This window comes from Opisthorchis viverrini (assembly GCF_000715545.1).
Source record: "Opisthorchis viverrini unplaced genomic scaffold opera_v5_2, whole genome shotgun sequence".
In the NCBI taxonomy this organism is placed as follows: Eukaryota; Metazoa; Platyhelminthes; class Trematoda; order Opisthorchiida; family Opisthorchiidae; genus Opisthorchis; species Opisthorchis viverrini.
This window is the reverse complement of record NW_008751658.1, coordinates 2433090-2450844: the sequence shown is the minus strand read 5'-3', so window position 1 is coordinate 2450844 and position 17755 is coordinate 2433090. Positions and strand designations below refer to the sequence as shown.

At 41.7% G+C, this 17755-nt stretch overlaps 1 protein-coding gene across 1 annotated transcript in view; it reads right to left on the bottom strand.

Annotated features, from left to right (window-relative positions):
- Positions 1 to 2247: 2247 nt before the first annotated feature.
- T265_12484 (hypothetical protein) overlaps positions 2248 to 17755 on the bottom strand; it is a gene marked incomplete at both ends in the record, with an annotated part of 86671 nt that continues 71163 nt past the window's right edge. Inside the window, 6 exons of the mRNA XM_009164008.1 lie at positions 2248 to 3663; positions 6009 to 6333; positions 8247 to 8419; positions 11170 to 11541; positions 13302 to 13586; positions 15432 to 15833. Coding sequence (XP_009162272.1) covers positions 3518 to 3663; positions 6009 to 6333; positions 8247 to 8419; positions 11170 to 11541; positions 13302 to 13586; positions 15432 to 15833 — 1703 coding nt within the window. The remainder of the gene's footprint in view (positions 3664 to 6008; positions 6334 to 8246; positions 8420 to 11169; positions 11542 to 13301; positions 13587 to 15431; positions 15834 to 17755) is intronic.

The following is a 17755-nucleotide window of genomic DNA, read 5'->3' as shown; positions in this document are numbered from 1 at the left end:
GAAGCTTAAGTGTACATGCTGTCGGCTAGGGTTGCAATTGGGACAGGAATTGTCACGTGGCTTGAGTGTTCGTGACGCGTGATCTAGTGAGTGACCTATACAGTTGGTCTACCGAACTGAATGGCGTAGATTACATTGATACTTGCACCCAAGTACATTAAAGATAGTGTTCATGTTCTGGCCATAGTGAAAGAAAGATGGCCTTCGATGCAGAGTTGTTCACTAGAGAAGCACCAAATGAACACTTACAGACTACTGGACAGGGGAGCAAAGCTTTCACATGCATATGTTTAAAAAACTGAACATCCACCTTCTCCTTGAACGCGTCTTCCTAAACTTTCCAGAATATTCATTGACTGTTCCTCAAATGCAAGCGAATGCTACAAAGCGACTCCAAAAATTCCGTAATAGATCTCATTTTTCAAGGGACATAAAGCGGGTCTACAAGAAGACACTATTCGCATGCCTCATCAGTAGTATCTTCGTTACACTAGTAGCTCTGCACCGGTTGGGGATATTTTCTTCCGGGCCATAAGGTCAGAAAATCACTCTTAAAACGCAGGTCGTTTTATGTGCCCTTCGATTTAGAAGCCTGATTCTTTGCATTCCAGTGTAAAGCAAGGTGGACAAAGAATGTCACCTGAGGCAGAATGGATTTACAGCAAAACTTTTAAATTCTGTCTCAATATGATTACGTACATATTATTCTTGTGAAAATATACGCCTATACATATACGCATGGTTTTTCCCCAGATGATCTAACCAACAAACTGCTCTTTTACAGGCATACGGGAAGACTCAGATTACTAATCAGATATGAAATCAAATACCCATCCATGAACAACAATCAATCTATGCATTCCAGTCAGAATATCCCAAATATATCTGTTGTCAGTGTTTCAGTATACATTTTTTTACTTCCTACAACCCCCACGGCCAATTAAGCAAACTAATTTCTGCAGTTTTGTCAGGCATTTTGTACAACGGGTGACGCTCTGATGCCCCGAGACTGTGCAGTACCCTAAATGGCACTTAGCAGGGTGCCTGTACCTTCATGTTAGAGAAAACAGAACTAGACAGTTTTGTATTTCCAAGCATTCGGTTGCTAGACTAAGCCACTAGCAGCACAGTGGGTAAAAAAATTCCGAACACGCTAATTTCTCCGTGAAACTTGGCCATTTATCTGGTGAAGCCGGGTGATTATTCTAATGGGAAGAATCAGCATGTTTTTCTACGTTTTCCATTGCCGGACAGTGCGAAAAAGGAACTAGTTGTATGAGGGATACCATGTATAACGGTCTGTTTTACTGATTTCGTGAATCTTTCCTGTGTTGCCTCAAACAAACGCTTAGATCTGAATGAAGCAATCAGAGGTCTCAATGACATTAGTTTACTCAGAAAACTCGTGAAGCAATAAAGAAGAGAACAAGGTCATTTGCATTCATACAAAGGAGTTGGGCAAGCAAGGGGGGTTGAGTGTTTAATGGATACAATTTACATTGAGCGCTTTTGTGGAAGTGTAATACGCAGAGCAGTTCGATCAATTAAGTCAGGACATCCCCATCGTTGTTTTTTGGGTGTCGGGTCGGTCTGCGTATGAATGAAAGTCAAAAGAACCACAGATCATTATTGAATTAATAATTTTGATTCAGCAGCTAGTGACTCACAAACAACCCATTTGCGTCGCATCGCAACGGCCTACATTTACTACTGCGGTGATTGCATTAAGATGCGAAAATTGCCATGGTGCTGTCACGAAGAGAAACTACTGGTCTTAATCCTGGTGGTAGATATTTCGTACTGCAACTCAAACATGTATGATACTTCTGGCTTTGTCACCTTTTGGATAAATGATAAACTTGTATTCCGAGATCGAATAATAGAAAGTTTCCGGGCAACTGCTAGGTTTATCACAATTTAAAGCGTAACGATATAGAAAAACCCAGCCAAGATCATAAAAGATAATGTGTACAAATAAAAAGGAATCGAAAATAAAAGTGAGTTTCATCAACAGCTTGAACAATTCTGAGGAACTTTGCTGCGATTACATCACTACTGTTCCTACCCTGATAGTGTCCGTGTGATCTAAGAATATGAGAGCGACCTGAGGCAGATTTGTCAACCTTAATCCGAATGAGTCTCGTGTGAAGCCAGCAAAGCTGAATTCAACATCTGATGTGCTTAGGAGTAACAAGTATTTGAGTTCAGAACATGATACACACAGTTGGATGGCGTATATGGCACATAGCCTCGAATGATACCAACTGTTTTACCCGGTTCTTTAGTGATAAAGTCGGCTGCCATCAACAAACTCAGCCACGTTCCACAACAATAGGAGCTTGAAATACGACTTTTGAGAATCATTTAATTACTACGCAGCGGCGAAGATTAGACGGATTTAAGCGATTCGTTGTAACTAGGACCTCAAAAAAATCAACAAAAGCAATGGAAACGGCGGAAACAAATCCAATCACGTGTGATCCAGACACCAGAAAATTAACCAACACTCAATTGCATGGACATGGTTTCGAAGCCCTCTGGATCATTTTGCGGGTGGAAAGCGCGAAACTGAACTGCAACATTTGGGCGGATGCACGTTCAAAGGAGATCCCTTATTTGAGGTAGTTGTCCAAAAGCCCTGGATAACCCACTGTCACTTTTAACCTGTATTCGCATCGCCAGTTAGATGTTACCCCCATGTCTTTATTAAGTGAAAATTGAAAATCTGATAATAAGATAGGAACAACTGTAAGGAATAAGTCGCTAAGAATCACACATGGGCTGACCGGGGAAAGTTTTCCGCCGTTATGGAAAAAGAGAGACAGAGTTCTTTCCAATCAATTTGACGTAACCTATTTGGAACAATTCATCCATATTTACATGACTTGTATCCTAATTTAAGCACATCAAACATGGAGAAGAGAAACATCGGACAGGATTGCATAGGCAATACTTGGGGACCGGGTTTTGGTGTAGAGGTTAAAGGAAAAAAATTAAAACATCGAAAGCATGAATCACTCCACCGAATCTCCGGATCTGTGGATTATCCGAATTCGGTTATTATTCGTTTGTATAGCGCAGCAAGAGAGTTCGACGAGATGTTTAAAAGAATAAAGAGTATCACGAGGTGTTAGCATGTAGAAATGAATGAAGAATGTAGAGCAGCTGGTTCACTGAATGGTATGTTATCAAGAAAGCGATTGTGCTAGCCTATAATATAAGCATGATAAGCGAAGGGACCGGAAGGTTTGTAGGGCTTCGGATGGGTTGTGGGGGGTGTATTCGGAAACTTCACACATGGATGGGTCAGGGTTTTGAGTTTGATCTAGTAACACAAGTACTTATGAAGACATTAGCAGCAAATGTTGTCAAATTTAATCAGGTACGCGAAGAATAAGACGGGGAAATGGACAAGCCGACAACAAGAAAAATCTGGCCCTAGAGCTTGGTGTAGAAGCTGGAGTAAAAGAAGTAGTTTTCCGTTGATCGATTCAAAGACAGAACGTGAATTGAGATGTCACAAAATTTGCAAGAAAATTAGAGCAAATGCAAGGATAATAGGTAGCCACTTTGAGTTCTTCTGGCCGAAACGCATTGCATTGTTTTCGTCAGATTCCTGTAGGACTGCAGCGACGATGCCTTCCTCTGATGGATAATCCGAACCTAAAAGGTAAGATATATTATATTTACACGACGTTGTCACCTGGATCCTTATAAGCAAACTCGCCATGTTTCTATGAAATCTGTCAAAGCGTTTGGGGTTTGTCGTCATTCATGTTAAAAAATTGTTCTGGAGAAACCCACTGCTGATTGCAAGCGAATGTAGAGTAAACGCATACCGTATCACCTGCCGAGATATGGTTGTGTCGGGAAAAACGTTGGCTGGCAACTCAAGAGAAATTGGCCGCAAAGTTCGTGTGCCAAATATTGAGTAACCTGTCTCATGTTAAATCTCACTTATGAAAACCTGGAACAACTGTTGGCACTGAAGTTACAGTTTGAAAACGACTTTCCAGTTGCTTCTAATTTAACCTGAAGGCAACTGTATGCTAGTTGATTTTTCAGAACATCGCAGAAATCAACCTGGATTATTCCAGAAAAATGCAGGTGACCAGATTGTGCAGTAAACTGAATTTCATTACCACAGTTTCAACACGTTTAACACATTCACGTGCCACATACTGCTGGCTTTCATCGTTGATTGTTTGAAACATGCTCTACTTCCAAGTAAAAACTTAATAAGTGAACATCGGGCCCCGATTGTTCACCATGGCCGGAGCAAAGTTGGCACCGGGCTGGAAAATATTCTAATTTACCTCACAAAGATTGGTAACTGAAATGATGGACATACAACGTGGATATTAAACAAAGCTGTAAGAACAACAATGTTGCGCGGTGAATTCCTTGCGTGCAAACTGGTCTGCTAAAATAAGTGCAGACCTAAATCGGCCAAATGGTACTGACTAGAGGAACTTTGGTCTGTGGTCGACAGTTTCGTGCTATGATCAGGAGAGTGTAGTAAATTATTCCTTTGAACTCAAGACCAGAGTTGAGTCAAATCCGTAGACGGGATATATGTAGGTCTTACTGGGGATGGATGGTATTTGTAGGATAACATTTCCCCGTGCCCTGCTTTCATTTTTGCGTGAAGTCAGTGGCACAGTCAATGACTTCCGTTCCTGTCTCAGTAGACCCACCTCCATGGAACGGTGTCCCATTTAATGTTGTTTATTTGCATGAGAAGCAAAAACAGAACCCCTGATTCAGTTTTCCACGAGAAGAAATTGGGAACTACACGAATACTATGCCCTCTATGTTGAGTAGCACTGCATATAAGTGGTTCGGCAAAAAAGGTAGTGGCTCATTAGGGAAATTCTAAAACTGAGAATGGAAATGAATAAAATGGGCCAGCAAACGTGTCTATGGCCCAAATTCGGGACACTAATGGACGATGAAATATGACTGTCGCTAGATATGGAATGAATTACTAAAGGTTGGAAAATAAAGGTCCGTATCTGATGGTTGCTTATCAAAAGAGGTATGCATCTGTATATTGCTGAGTATCAATACATCTAAATTTGCATTCTAAAGGAATTTGTCAATCCTGATGCACCCTAATTATTTACCTTCTGCTGTACGGCTGCTCTACGGAATGGATTGCATGTGACCCTTCTCACAATGCTTTGAACAGTCGACATAACACATTAATCATAAGGCTGTCGGAAACTCTTCGACAGTCCGTGATTGGTTTCACCTCACTTGTGGCTTAACAGGTAGGCGCAGTCCCGGAGTTTTTGTCAGGCTTATGTTCGACGTGAACCCAAATTAGACGGAATTCCACCAACGCTCTCATTTGCATATAAATTTGGTTTTGACGCGGAACCGGATCCAGCTGAAGCTCTCGGTTACAGTGTTCTTCTTCAGTTGGTCTTCAACAATTGCATCACATGGTACGGTTTTCAGCACTACAATACTACTCACAATGTTTCTGAAAAATATTTGGCAGCTTACCAATATTTTCGCCCTTCTCGGATATTGCGTCTAACTTGTGAGCCCCAAGAAGGGCAAAACCGATGGTCATCTGCCAAACGGTTTTCAGTAGTCTTGTGTGCAGTTCCCTAGAAGAAAACCAAGACAATCCTTCGATGTCATAAACTGTCAGGAAAACAACCAGTAAACAACCGGAATTCGTAGTGACCCTTGTCTTCGTAATGCCAACACTGAATCATGTCTACAGCCCTAGTACTTTTATCCAACCTGCCACGGAGTCTGATGACCTTTGCTCGCTGCAGTGTTTTCACTGGTCTGTGTTTGCCGTGAGATTTTTTACCCCGTTTTCCTACCCCAGTCTCGATTCCGACTGCATGCATACAATTGCGGAGATAGAAGTTTTATTAGCTCCCTGTATTCTGCTTTTTGAAACACGATTCCCCTTCCTGTGTGAGGCATTCAGTTGAGAAAAATAATAGCAGTGTCCAGAATGGGCACGACATGCATACATAACTTACCAAGTAGTTGATTGATTTGGATTAATTTTTCAATATATGAGGGCGTCACCTCTTGTGTAAGAAGCTTTCCCTCCTTTATCTTCATAACAGCACGCGGTCGTCGATAGCGACAACTTATAGACCCATCAATCAATCGCGGGTCTATTCCGGTTTCTGTAGCATTTGTAACTGTTAGCTCAAGCACCTCCGGAGTGAAAACGAGGATTTCTGCATTGCGCGCTGCAATCCTCCGTGATGCGGCCAACAGAACCGGACTGGACAGACCAGGCCAGCTTGCTGGAGTGCTGTCTGTAATTCGCATAGTTGCTTGCAGAAGTTGGACAAGCTTGTGTGATAGGAGATGGAAACGAAGAAAACGAGATTGCTTCCCAAAAACACCCGGGCACAGCGCACTGATCGCTAAATAACTGAACCAAATTTGTACTTTCTTGCATTTTCTGATCAAAACTCAACTTAGGCAGGCAGTTGAGAGTTACGAATCCATAATAAAAACATAATGGGTGATTTTGATCAAACTGGTGACTGATATGGCCGCTTGGAGTTGTATCGGTTTCCAACACTTTTTTCCTCAGGTCTTCGCAATTTAAGCAGTTCATTTGCCATTATTTTAGCTGATTCGCTACCTATGTCAGCTGAGGATTTGATAATTACAGAGCCTAATGTTTGGAATTCGTTTAAATGTTATGGTAGAAGTGCAGTGAGAACATAAAAAACGCTACCTGAGGTCCTTCATTTTCTCTATGATTAATCAGTAGGAGTAACTTGTTTGAACCTCTGATTAATTGATCATCATCTTTTCGTAGAACCCTTTCCAACCAACCAGTTAACGCAAATAATCCTCAAAAATGTTGAAGGTATGTTTTTGGCGGGATTTTTCGGGATCTTACTTTACACTTAAACTGAAAGAGTTTTCCTGGACAATAATTAAAATATCAGACAACAAGCAACACTTTCATGATTGATTCAAACAGAAGTGTACAGCTTGAATAGATTTACCTTGATAGTTGAACCAGGCCAACCAAAAATATATTCTAATCAATTACACAATGAAAGTTTTCAAAAGCTCACTATCGAACATCGCAAAAAAAGTGAGTTGGCTAAAACTTGCGTTTATGCACAAGGTCATGGATGATAAATCACTAGAGCCCTGAAGATTGTTTACCCTCTATTTAACAAAAAAACTTAACAGAATCTTCTCTGTCAGGACGCACCCAGGCATGGAAAAATTACAGGTGCAGATTGAGGCATCTCCAAGGTCACCATCGGCACCACACGTTCGAAAAGCAGGTGCGTTGGCGGAGCTCACCAAACCCGACTTAGCGACACAAGACCAGCGGAATGGGGCTGAAATTGTTCACGCCCGAAACACCGCCGTTGGTTGTAGAGAATGAACAAGTGAACGACCGTATCTGGCCATTTAGCTATCCTATATATTTACGCAGAAGCTCTGTATGTTGTCCTGACAATATAACCGTGCCAAGGGTTCTCTGTCCTCTCCTTATCGTATAGTCTGACAGGTTCAGTTCAGGCGCAACCAATAGACCGCCACCCACGATACAACATTCTCGCTAAATCCTCTTTGAAAAGCAACGTTCACAAAGTGTGATTCCGTCACAAGGTTATGTAAGTTGTGCTTCCTTTCGCATAGCAGAGGTAACCCAAAATATTTGGTCTTGATCAGAGAGTAGGATTGTGCGAATTTAACCGGATCTACTGGTTTCCGACGCACCTAAAGCAATTTCAGTTAGGTCAACGCCTAATCGTCAACTCAAAGGTTTCACTATTGTACGTGTGTTCGTCTTCTATCTCTATTATGATTTATAATTCCTACCTTGTATAATGGAGAGATATGCAAATAATACAGCCTACCTGAAACTGGGTATTTATTATTTATTGAGGATAACAAAAAATTCAGAAAAATAAAGAATATGAGTCTATGGCCAGTTGAAGGTGTTAAAATTAGCCGGAGGAGCACTCATAAGCTTTGCAGTTATCTCCATAGGATATCCTATGCAAAAAGCTTTACGGACAGACTTTATTAATTAAGAACCACTACTGAGAATTAGTTAAGCTTCCATGCAAGGAGGACAGAGTTTAAAAGAATGGGACCGTTAAACAATAAGACAATAGTTTAATCACGAAATAATTCAATTGGTTAGTAAGGATTTGTTTTGTTAGACTCGTGGATGTTGATGTGTGCTTAGACAACTTAAGTAGAGACAAAAGGTGTTAACTCACCTCTTGATTGTCAGGTTCCTCCTTATCGTCCCTCTTACCTATTGGAATTTCCAGGTTGCCAGTCGATGAGACGTAGTACCACTCAAGATGGTCTTCTTCGTGTGCTGGAAAACCTGTACACTTCACAACAACCTGTTGTCTGGATACTCGTCTGGCGCGATCAAGTTTAATCACTGCAGGGGAACGACAAGTCAATGACGGTATAAGTATCGTGTCAAGAATGCGAGTTGAGAGTAGTTTTCATATTTATTGGTGTGTGGTTGTTGCGGTGAAAATACTGCTTCTTTGTGTAGACTGTAATATGTGAAATTTTCATCCGAGGTCGTCGGTTGGAAGGATGTTAAACAGAAATTTGTAGGATAATCAAAGTAAATTAGAATGAATCCCCAGTTGTAACACTATTGTGGTGTCTAGCTGACATGCCACCCGAGTAGGGCGCGAGGGCCGAGATACTGCCACGGTGACCAAGCATGGACATTCGAACCACGAATCTTCGTGTCAGTAGTTGATGCCCTATGTCGAGCCCAAATTTACGGAGCATTTGAAATGCTGCAGTACATTTACAAACATACAATTGCTGCCTTTATGTTAGAGTGTACATGAAGGTTAGCAGCAATAGGCCTGGCAATATATTTACTGTGGTGAATAAACGACTTTGTTCCAGGAAGCATATGCTGTTTTAACCTGTTAACATCAGGTATGCGGTGCTATTGTACACATACATGAAGTTTTGCATCACACAAACGATGTCTATTTGATATTATTTATGCAGATTCCATATGGTAGCTTTGGAATTTTACGAGAGGTAACCTTACACAGTTAACCGGGGATTTGAGCACTAATTTAAGACCTGCATAGGAAAGTTCAACTTCCGAAAAGATCTGGCTCATTATTTTTGCCAGAATAAACCTGCTAAAAATTTGGTTCGTTTTATTCCGGAAGGCACCTATGAAGCGTCCTGAACACAGACCGCCTGTTTACACTTGTGTTAGCGGATGTCATCTACACATTGGGCTCTCAAAATGATCCATTCATTGTCACTATGTTTAATCCACTATCCAAGGGATCCTTGAGCATTTCTGCAGTGCTAAAAGTACAAGCTGCCTGACGGAGGCATTCAAAGGTTACCAGTTGGAGCTGTATGAAGTGAAAATGTGGCGAAACAAGTTTAGTCCACAGGAAACCTTAAGAAGTACGGTTCCAAGCGATCAGTGTTAGCGCGGCATCCCATTACACAATATCGATCGGAGAAAAAGCTGTACGATATGAAGGTTAGCAGCAATAGGCCTGGCAATATATTTACTGTGGTGAATAAACGACTTTGTTCCAGGAAGCATATGCTGTTTTAACCTGTTAACATCAGGTATGCGGTGCTATTGTACACATACATGAAGTTTTGCATCACACAAACGATGTCTATTTGATATTATTTATGCAGATTCCATATGGTAGCTTTGGAATTTTACGAGAGGTAACCTTACACAGTTAACCGGGGATTTGAGCACTAATTTAAGACCTGCATAGGAAAGTTCAACTTCCGAAAAGATCTGGCTCATTATTTTTGCCAGAATAAACCTGCTAAAAATTTGGTTCGTTTTATTCCGGAAGGCACCTATGAAGCGTCCTGAACACAGACCGCCTGTTTACACTTGTGTTAGCGGATGTCATCTACACATTGGGCTCTCAAAATGATCCATTCATTGTCACTATGTTTAATCCACTATCCAAGGGATCCTTGAGCATTTCTGCAGTGCTAAAAGTACAAGCTGCCTGACGGAGGCATTCAAAGGTTACCAGTTGGAGCTGTATGAAGTGAAAATGTGGCGAAACAAGTTTAGTCCACAGGAAACCTTAAGAAGTACGGTTCCAAGCGATCAGTGTTAGCGCGGCATCCCATTACACAATATCGATCGGAGAAAAAGCTGTACGATTCCAGGTAAGATTTATCTGTTTTTTTTTTTAGATCAATTCAACTCTTGCGTGACAAACTTCAGTAAATCTGGAGCAAACAGGGTGTTCCACAAAACCTCGAATCTAACAACAATGCTATTTTTACTCGAAAAAAGCCTCCTGAAGTAAAACAGGTATTCAGTGTTTCTCTTTCATTTGGTTGTCACATTTGAAAAATGCATGAATTTTCAATTTTTTTGGGCAAAAGTAGAACCTATATTCAAGCATATGCCCAGTTGTGCTATGGACAATTACAGTAACTATGTTTTTGAAATCTGACCAAATTGGTGAAAACGGGAACGGAGGGTGAACAGCTTTTCCATATATGATATAATCCGTATAGGAAATGTTTAGCTCTAAGCTTGTGTTATTCTGTCATTTTGCAAGACAGTACCTTATCGTTTTCGCAGATTCTGCCGTTTTATTGTTCTCTTATGGAGTCGCCGATTATTATTCAGAGGTTTCTGAAGATAAGGACGCTAAAAATTACGGCATTTTTTCGAATAAGAGGCTGTTTCGAAGATAGGCACATCTGCTTTCATACTTAGAGTACGTCCTCTAAAAGTCATTCCTCTGGAGGATTCATAATTATTACCATCTTTTCCGTATACAAGTCACTGAATTGGAGCTGTAGAAGCCCAGTTACTTGAAACCAGCTTGACTCCTAATCATCTTCCCACGTTTTACAGTCCCATTTACTTAGCCCAAGGCCAGTGCCTGAATTTGGTCGGCCACCTTGGATTGCGCCACCGTAACATGTCAGCAAGCTAAACAATGTTATTGCGCTTTGGCAGTCTACTTACCGACTATGTACACTTAGACGTATCTCAACTGACAAGGTTTATTTTTCCTTCAACTATGACGCCAACAATGTAACTAGAGCTGCTATATAGCTTCGAAATGATAAAGCATGCAGCTTTTGTGGACACCTAGCAGGTTGTGGCACACAAAACGGTAGTTCCTGAAGACTCACCTGGAATGGAATCTAAATGAACGCTTGCACTCGTCTTGGGAAGCTCCATAGTTTCCCTCGCAAACTGTTTACTGTCGCCGGACATTGATTTCAGTGCGCATGCGAATTCGCCGGCCGAGGCAGGAGAGTTAATCATGCGCAACTGGGAGCTACGAACATTATCTCCATTAGACAGTTCAGCGTTTTGGTTAGTGATTTTTATTGATTCGTCCTCCAATGATGCATAGGAGACGGGGGTCCATGGATGGCCATCACCTTCACGCCTGTACCATTCGACCTTCTGATCCGCATGACCAAGTAAGGCATTGCATGTGATTGAAAAAGTTTCGCCAGCCAACTGTGAGCTATCCTCGTCAACTACAATCCGGACATCTTGGAACAAAAAAGGGGTGAGCAGTTCGTGAGTAACGATACAAAAACGATTTGATATCAGAATGGGGCACATTACTGATATCAGTGGGATTTGAACGCCAAAGCCGGCCTCTGCCTAGGACTCCCTAGTCCCTTGAACAAAACACACCACAGATTTGACCGAAAGTAACTATCGCAGAATGATAAATTGTGCCAGGTCACGAAAGAAAGCGAGCCGCCATTTGAAGCGGATTTATGGAAGAAAAGCAAACGTAGAAAAATAATTCAATAATTCATTTTTCAACCTCATTACGAGCCATTAATAATGAGTTTTGCCGTCATTTCAAAATAAAATAATGATACATCATACTTCAATGAAGGCCAAGCTCAACTTTGGGAAGTTCCGTTGTTCAATGAAACAACGTAGCTTCATACGTTTGCCCCATAGGGTGCCATCACATGCGTGCACATCAGCCGTCAAACACTATTACGTCACTGGTTACTATTATTGGTACCCCGGAAGAGCCAACTCCACGGGCCAGATGGAAAGATTACGGAGAAGCTGTTTTTCTAAACATCATGCTCACCCCATGGCTGTCGGCAGGTTTCCGTCAATCAATGTGGCGTGCAACATCTTTCAAGCAAGGCACTGAATGTACTCATATCATAGCAAACCATCTGTTAAATAAAAACTAACAACCGGTTTTCTCACCGTTCCGCGTTTTTTTCACGCTCTGCACCTGGTCCATTTTTGTCACGGATATGTGGTCATGATAAAACTTATGCTTGTCAAGTCCAGCAAATTTCTGTTGAATTTTTCCACGCAAAAAGTATAGAACATAGAGGTGGAATAGATTGTTTTTGGTAACGTTCTACACTTTTTTACTCAAGTGATTACCATTAATCCACCTGGAAATACTAGGGGATTCCAGCTTACGTGCACGAACCACCTGTCGACCTGCTTGCTTCAGTTTGCGAACTTCAAAGTCGGCGAGGTAGACACTCGGGGTTTGAAAATATACCTTGGCTGTGGAGCATCTATATCAACATTGATGTTTTCGCCTTTTAGGGTGATGATGAACACTAGGGGCATGTCATTTGTGCTTCCTCCAGGGTTTCTTCATGAATACGGCATTTATAAGCCCTTTATTAAACTTGCTGTTCACATTGCAGCTTTCGTGCTCACTGTCAGCATCCGCGCTTAAGGGCGTTTATGGACGTTGAGTCCAAGTGGAATGTTAGGAAAGAAAGTTATTACCAAATTCTAAAGACCGCGGAATATAATTCAGCATCACATGTTCCCGAATAGTCATTTCGTAATCATAAACCATAATGCAGTTCCTATCTAATCCCTCCCTTTTTTGTTACTTTTGCTTTATCTTGATGTCCACAGAACTTTGTTCTGATATCTTATCAACAAGTTTGACTGCACTAGCTAAATCCTAATTCACTGCCCATGTTTTCGGTTTTTTTTAGAATTATCATTCGCAAACGAGTCGTTTTGCCGGTCGCACAATTTTGCTGCCGTATCTGCGAGGCCTGCAATGAACTCTTCGTGAAGACTGACTTGTTAATTAGCAGTATTAGCCAATATATACAAACTTCTCTGGCACCTCTTTGGTGGTTGGTATGCTACCGATCAACCAAATGAAAAATATCACAGAATTGTAACGATGATGTCTTTAAATTTTAAAGTTTTTTTTTCCCAAAGGAACTAAACCAAGGCCGAAAACAATCTAAGAATCGTTTTCACTTGCACCTTTGTTCATCGACCTGTTTACCTTCTTGCATCTTCAGCTTGAAGGCACGGTGATTGTCCGTCCCATCTTGTTTACACAAGTACTGACCAGTCTGAGCCAGTTTCACGCGTGGAATATGTAACAATGAAATCGTGCCCTGTTCATTTTTCACATCCGTCACATAAGGTTCCTCTCGCTGACGATCTTTACGCACCACTGCGCCGCCCGGTGAAGTCCACGTCAGCGTGCTTCCCTGATGGGCACGGCATTGCACCGTGATAGGATCAGCTACATTCGCCACATGAGATTGAATATCGAGCTCAAGGACTGGTGAAAAAGGAAAACAAGTTTAACGAAAGATGACTGAATATGTCAAAATCATCACTTGTGATGCAGTATGGAATGCAGCGGAATACTTTAACAAAAACAGTTGCAAGTCGAAAATATGCGTCGAGTTGTAAGCGCTCGGATCGAGAATTCTGATGCAACCTCTGAGGATTGATGGAAGCTTTGTTAAGAGAATCTTATCCGTAGCCATTGCAACGCAAGTCATCATTCGAATTGCTTATGTCCAGATGTGTGACTCTGAGATGTCAGTAAACCCAGTTGTTACAAACATGCAGTTAGCAGGAAATATTTGGATCGAGATCGAATTTATCAACACAGGAAAAAATGACCGTCCATCACTAGCCGAGCCCTTCACCAGGAGGCAGGAGGATATTTAATCCCCGTCAGTTGTTATGCCATTGTTCTGCACTGTCGCCCGAAACTATGCCAACCGGTCAGCGGAGGTTAAGTAAACAAGTCGTTTCGAATACACAGGTGGTTTTGTTGCCCAGAAACGCTGCACTTACAGCTCGGTTGTAAATGCCTAGCCATAACATCTGTGCTGCAGACGTTACTCATGTTGCTTAACCAGACACATGACAACAGAACCTGATATATTTGGCCTGCCATTTTGCTGCTAGGGACTTCAAGCCAAAGGAACTTCCGTTCCTGACAAAACGCGGGATGGTTGAAATGATGCATGATTCTTTGACAGTAGGGTTTTACACACCGCATTCATACCTAAAGAATAAAGTGATTGACATCAACAGCATAAGAAAACGAGATTAAGTACAGAGAATATCCCCCCCCCCCCCATAAAAAAGAAGGACTCATCAGTTGTGATTTGGAATTTTTTTAAGCTGCCAGAGGAAACGTCTCACAAAGTAAACCAAAAAATTAAGGGCTCAAAATGCACGTGTTACTCGATTTTTCGTTACACCCCGGTGTGCTGCAGCTTCGTTCAGCAAATATAGTAATCGATTCGTCTATCGCTCCGCCAAGCTCCAGAAATAACAGACAATTCGTGCTGAGGTCATTAATCAGTTGCATTCTAACTGCAGCCCTATTCCACGGGATTGCGCAGGCAAAGTGGCGGATTTGCAGATGATGTTTTCATGACTAGCCTTGTGAATCTCCCTAATCAGGTATTCATGTACAGCTGCAATTATCTTATCTCAGTTACAACCAACATCCTCTCACGAGGCCCCTTGTAACGCACCGCATAGTGGGCCATGACTGGCTTCCCTAGCCTTGGTACACGATGCTTTTCTGCTACTAAATGAAAAGCTTGTTCATGTGTTCTACTGGGGACGTTTGATGGACATCTGCACACCTGAATCAACCTCTGCATCTCAGTACTATCGACGGCCAAGGACTGAAGCGCAGTATCGGCAGCTGATGGTAATATGCTCATTTTATCCTAGGACTGCTCAGCAGTAGATGGAGGCCAGGTAGCACAACCGCTCCCGTTGCGTTCAAAACGAGCTCTGCTAGGAATCGTTTGCTTGAAGGTAGTTGCAAATGGCATTCTCCTTTACCGCTGAGTTTTCCTTTCACACTAAATATGTCACCAAAACGCGGTTCACATGTGCTGCGCTCTCTGAACTGTCCGCTGAAATCTAAGACCACAATGCGCTAAGATCATGTCCGGGCTCTTCATGGTGGACAACAAATTAGTCATTGATCGAAGTTGCCTTTCAATGAATTAGAGCATAAATGGAGGTGAATAATACGGCATCCCGTGTTGCGACCAATGCCTGTTTTTGTTGAAAGGTGTTTCCACCTGTAAGGCACATCTAATAAGTGGATGTCATTGGATTTTAGTCTACCAAATGATTCACTCACCATTCACGACCACTCTGACAGTAGGTGGTACATATTGCACTCCGACTTGAGAGGCTACTGAAGGTTTGATGAAGCAGGCATACGTGTTGGCTTGACCAGCTTCAACCTCTTCGAAGACGAGTTTGACTGTCTCCATATTTTTTGGGTCACTTTCGGTCGCAGTGACTGTTTCAATACGCGTTCCATCCGGCAGCTGCGAGCCATCCGCGCGCTTCCACTCGAGGCGTTTTTTCAATGAATCGTTCGGGCCAACAGCTCCTGTGCACTGAATTTCGAGACGATCTCCTGGCTTTACAGAAACTTCACTAGATGACACAAACACCTCTAAATACGAGGAAGTAAAATTTGATAAATTGGTGGTGGTTAGCAAATCATACAAGAAGAGCGTAAAAGGATAACTAGCTAAAGTTGTGCAGAAAACTTTTCGTGCACTATAAGTATGCCATGTCGTTTTTTTTGAGGTCTTCGTGATGAGGTCCTAGAATCCAAAGAACTTTATGACTGCGCAAATAACTCAGTATTTTTGGGTCCCTGCACAGTTATGTGTGTGAAAGTGCATAAACTTTATAAGCGGTTTGATTTACTTTTAAACAGACATAACTCCATTCGGTCAGTAAGTACCTGAAAGTAAGTAAGTAAGTAAGTAAGTACCTGAAACACCTGATGAAAAATACACGTTCAAATTATTGGCAGATTTACTAGTAGATCTGGTCTTATTCCAATCACTTCATGAGCATGACCGAAGCATATTCATATCAATTTAGTTGGCTTAACGTCACCAACTGAAGGGAACGTTTATTGTCAAGTTAAAACACGGAGACAGTTAAACGATTTCTGGAAGGATACTAGCTTAGAGACAGTCTCAGAACGCATTCACCAAACTCCCTATTCATCTTTGCCATTTGAACTTGCACTGTGAGAGATAATAGGTATCCCGTGGTTGTTGTGTAGAAGCCTGAAGATGGCTAAGGAAAGCAATCTAGAAGCTCAGAACTTTACGCAGTATCCCATAGCACATCGGCTGCACATGCGAAACCGAGTCCCGTGCCAGGAAACATTAATAGTGGGAAAAATACAACCAAGAAACGATTTGTAATTGAAGCGTGGGAACATCTGGGTTATATGTGCAGACATTGTGGACCAAATAAATTCATATTCCCTTGGATTATTCACACACCGAGGAGGACCGTTAATTACTCATGCGTTCATCGAGTAATATATCACATGTGAATTGCAGCAGAGTATTCCTGGAGGGATATTTATAGGTTTCGCAGGTTGCTCCAACTACTCAGAGAAGATTGTTGAGTCAGCTGATTACATCTACGGGACGCAGTCAAGGGTCTATCATGTCATTCATTCGTCTCATAAAAAGACTCTATCTACTTATCAGTTAGTCCGACCAAATGATCTTAAGACATCGGGGCTGTGAGCCTGTATCCATGCTTTTGCACAGCTGGGAAAACGTTCCCTGCGCCAAACTCTTCAGTACTTATGACCTTGTCTCCTTAAAACAATATTGCATATTCATGGCAATAAAGCCGTTCAAAAAACGCCCAGTAATCATTCCCGATATGTCCCTGTAATAATTGTCTAGACTGTCGAGAGAGGTAACACTAGTCGGGGTCCAATCTCAAAAATAAATTGTTCACGGAATTCATCTAGCAAAAAATCATAAAACGCAAAAAAAACATAGGTAACTAACAATGCATATTTTTCGGAACGATTCAGTGAATTATTCATGGGATTCTTCGTCATTTGTCTGTTGGTCAATAAATAACCTAGTTTTTGTGCTTTCAGACCGTTTGTACTTTAACCTAGACTGACATGAATGTCCCCATCAAATAAATGTGACAGAATACAGAGAACCAACAGTACAATAACTAGGTTACTGTCTCGTGCTGCGGTCGGAGCAAGGCGCTTCATTATTGGAAACCAGTCCAGTCCACCAGGCTAATTTGCCCGTTGCCAAAATCCTGCAAATGAAGCTCCACATGACCGGATTCGCTAACATCCCCTGCCACTGATTTCCTTAGGTAAGGGACACTTCAAGCGATATCAGCTTGGTACGTTTAAATAAATGCGGAAAAATACAGATCCTAATTTTGGCCGAGGTCCAAAAAAATGAAGGAGAGATTTTCAATTATCTTTGGCTCTAAATAGGATTTAGCCAAACAACATCAGAGCTGAAATTATTAGCTCTTTTCTGGGGATCTACTGAACTGAAAACGTGAAATATCCTCGAGAAAAAGTGGTGGAACACGTTGAAAGTTTCACGCCGATGTACTGAATACGTTGAACTCTATTGGTCACATTGAAGTACTGAA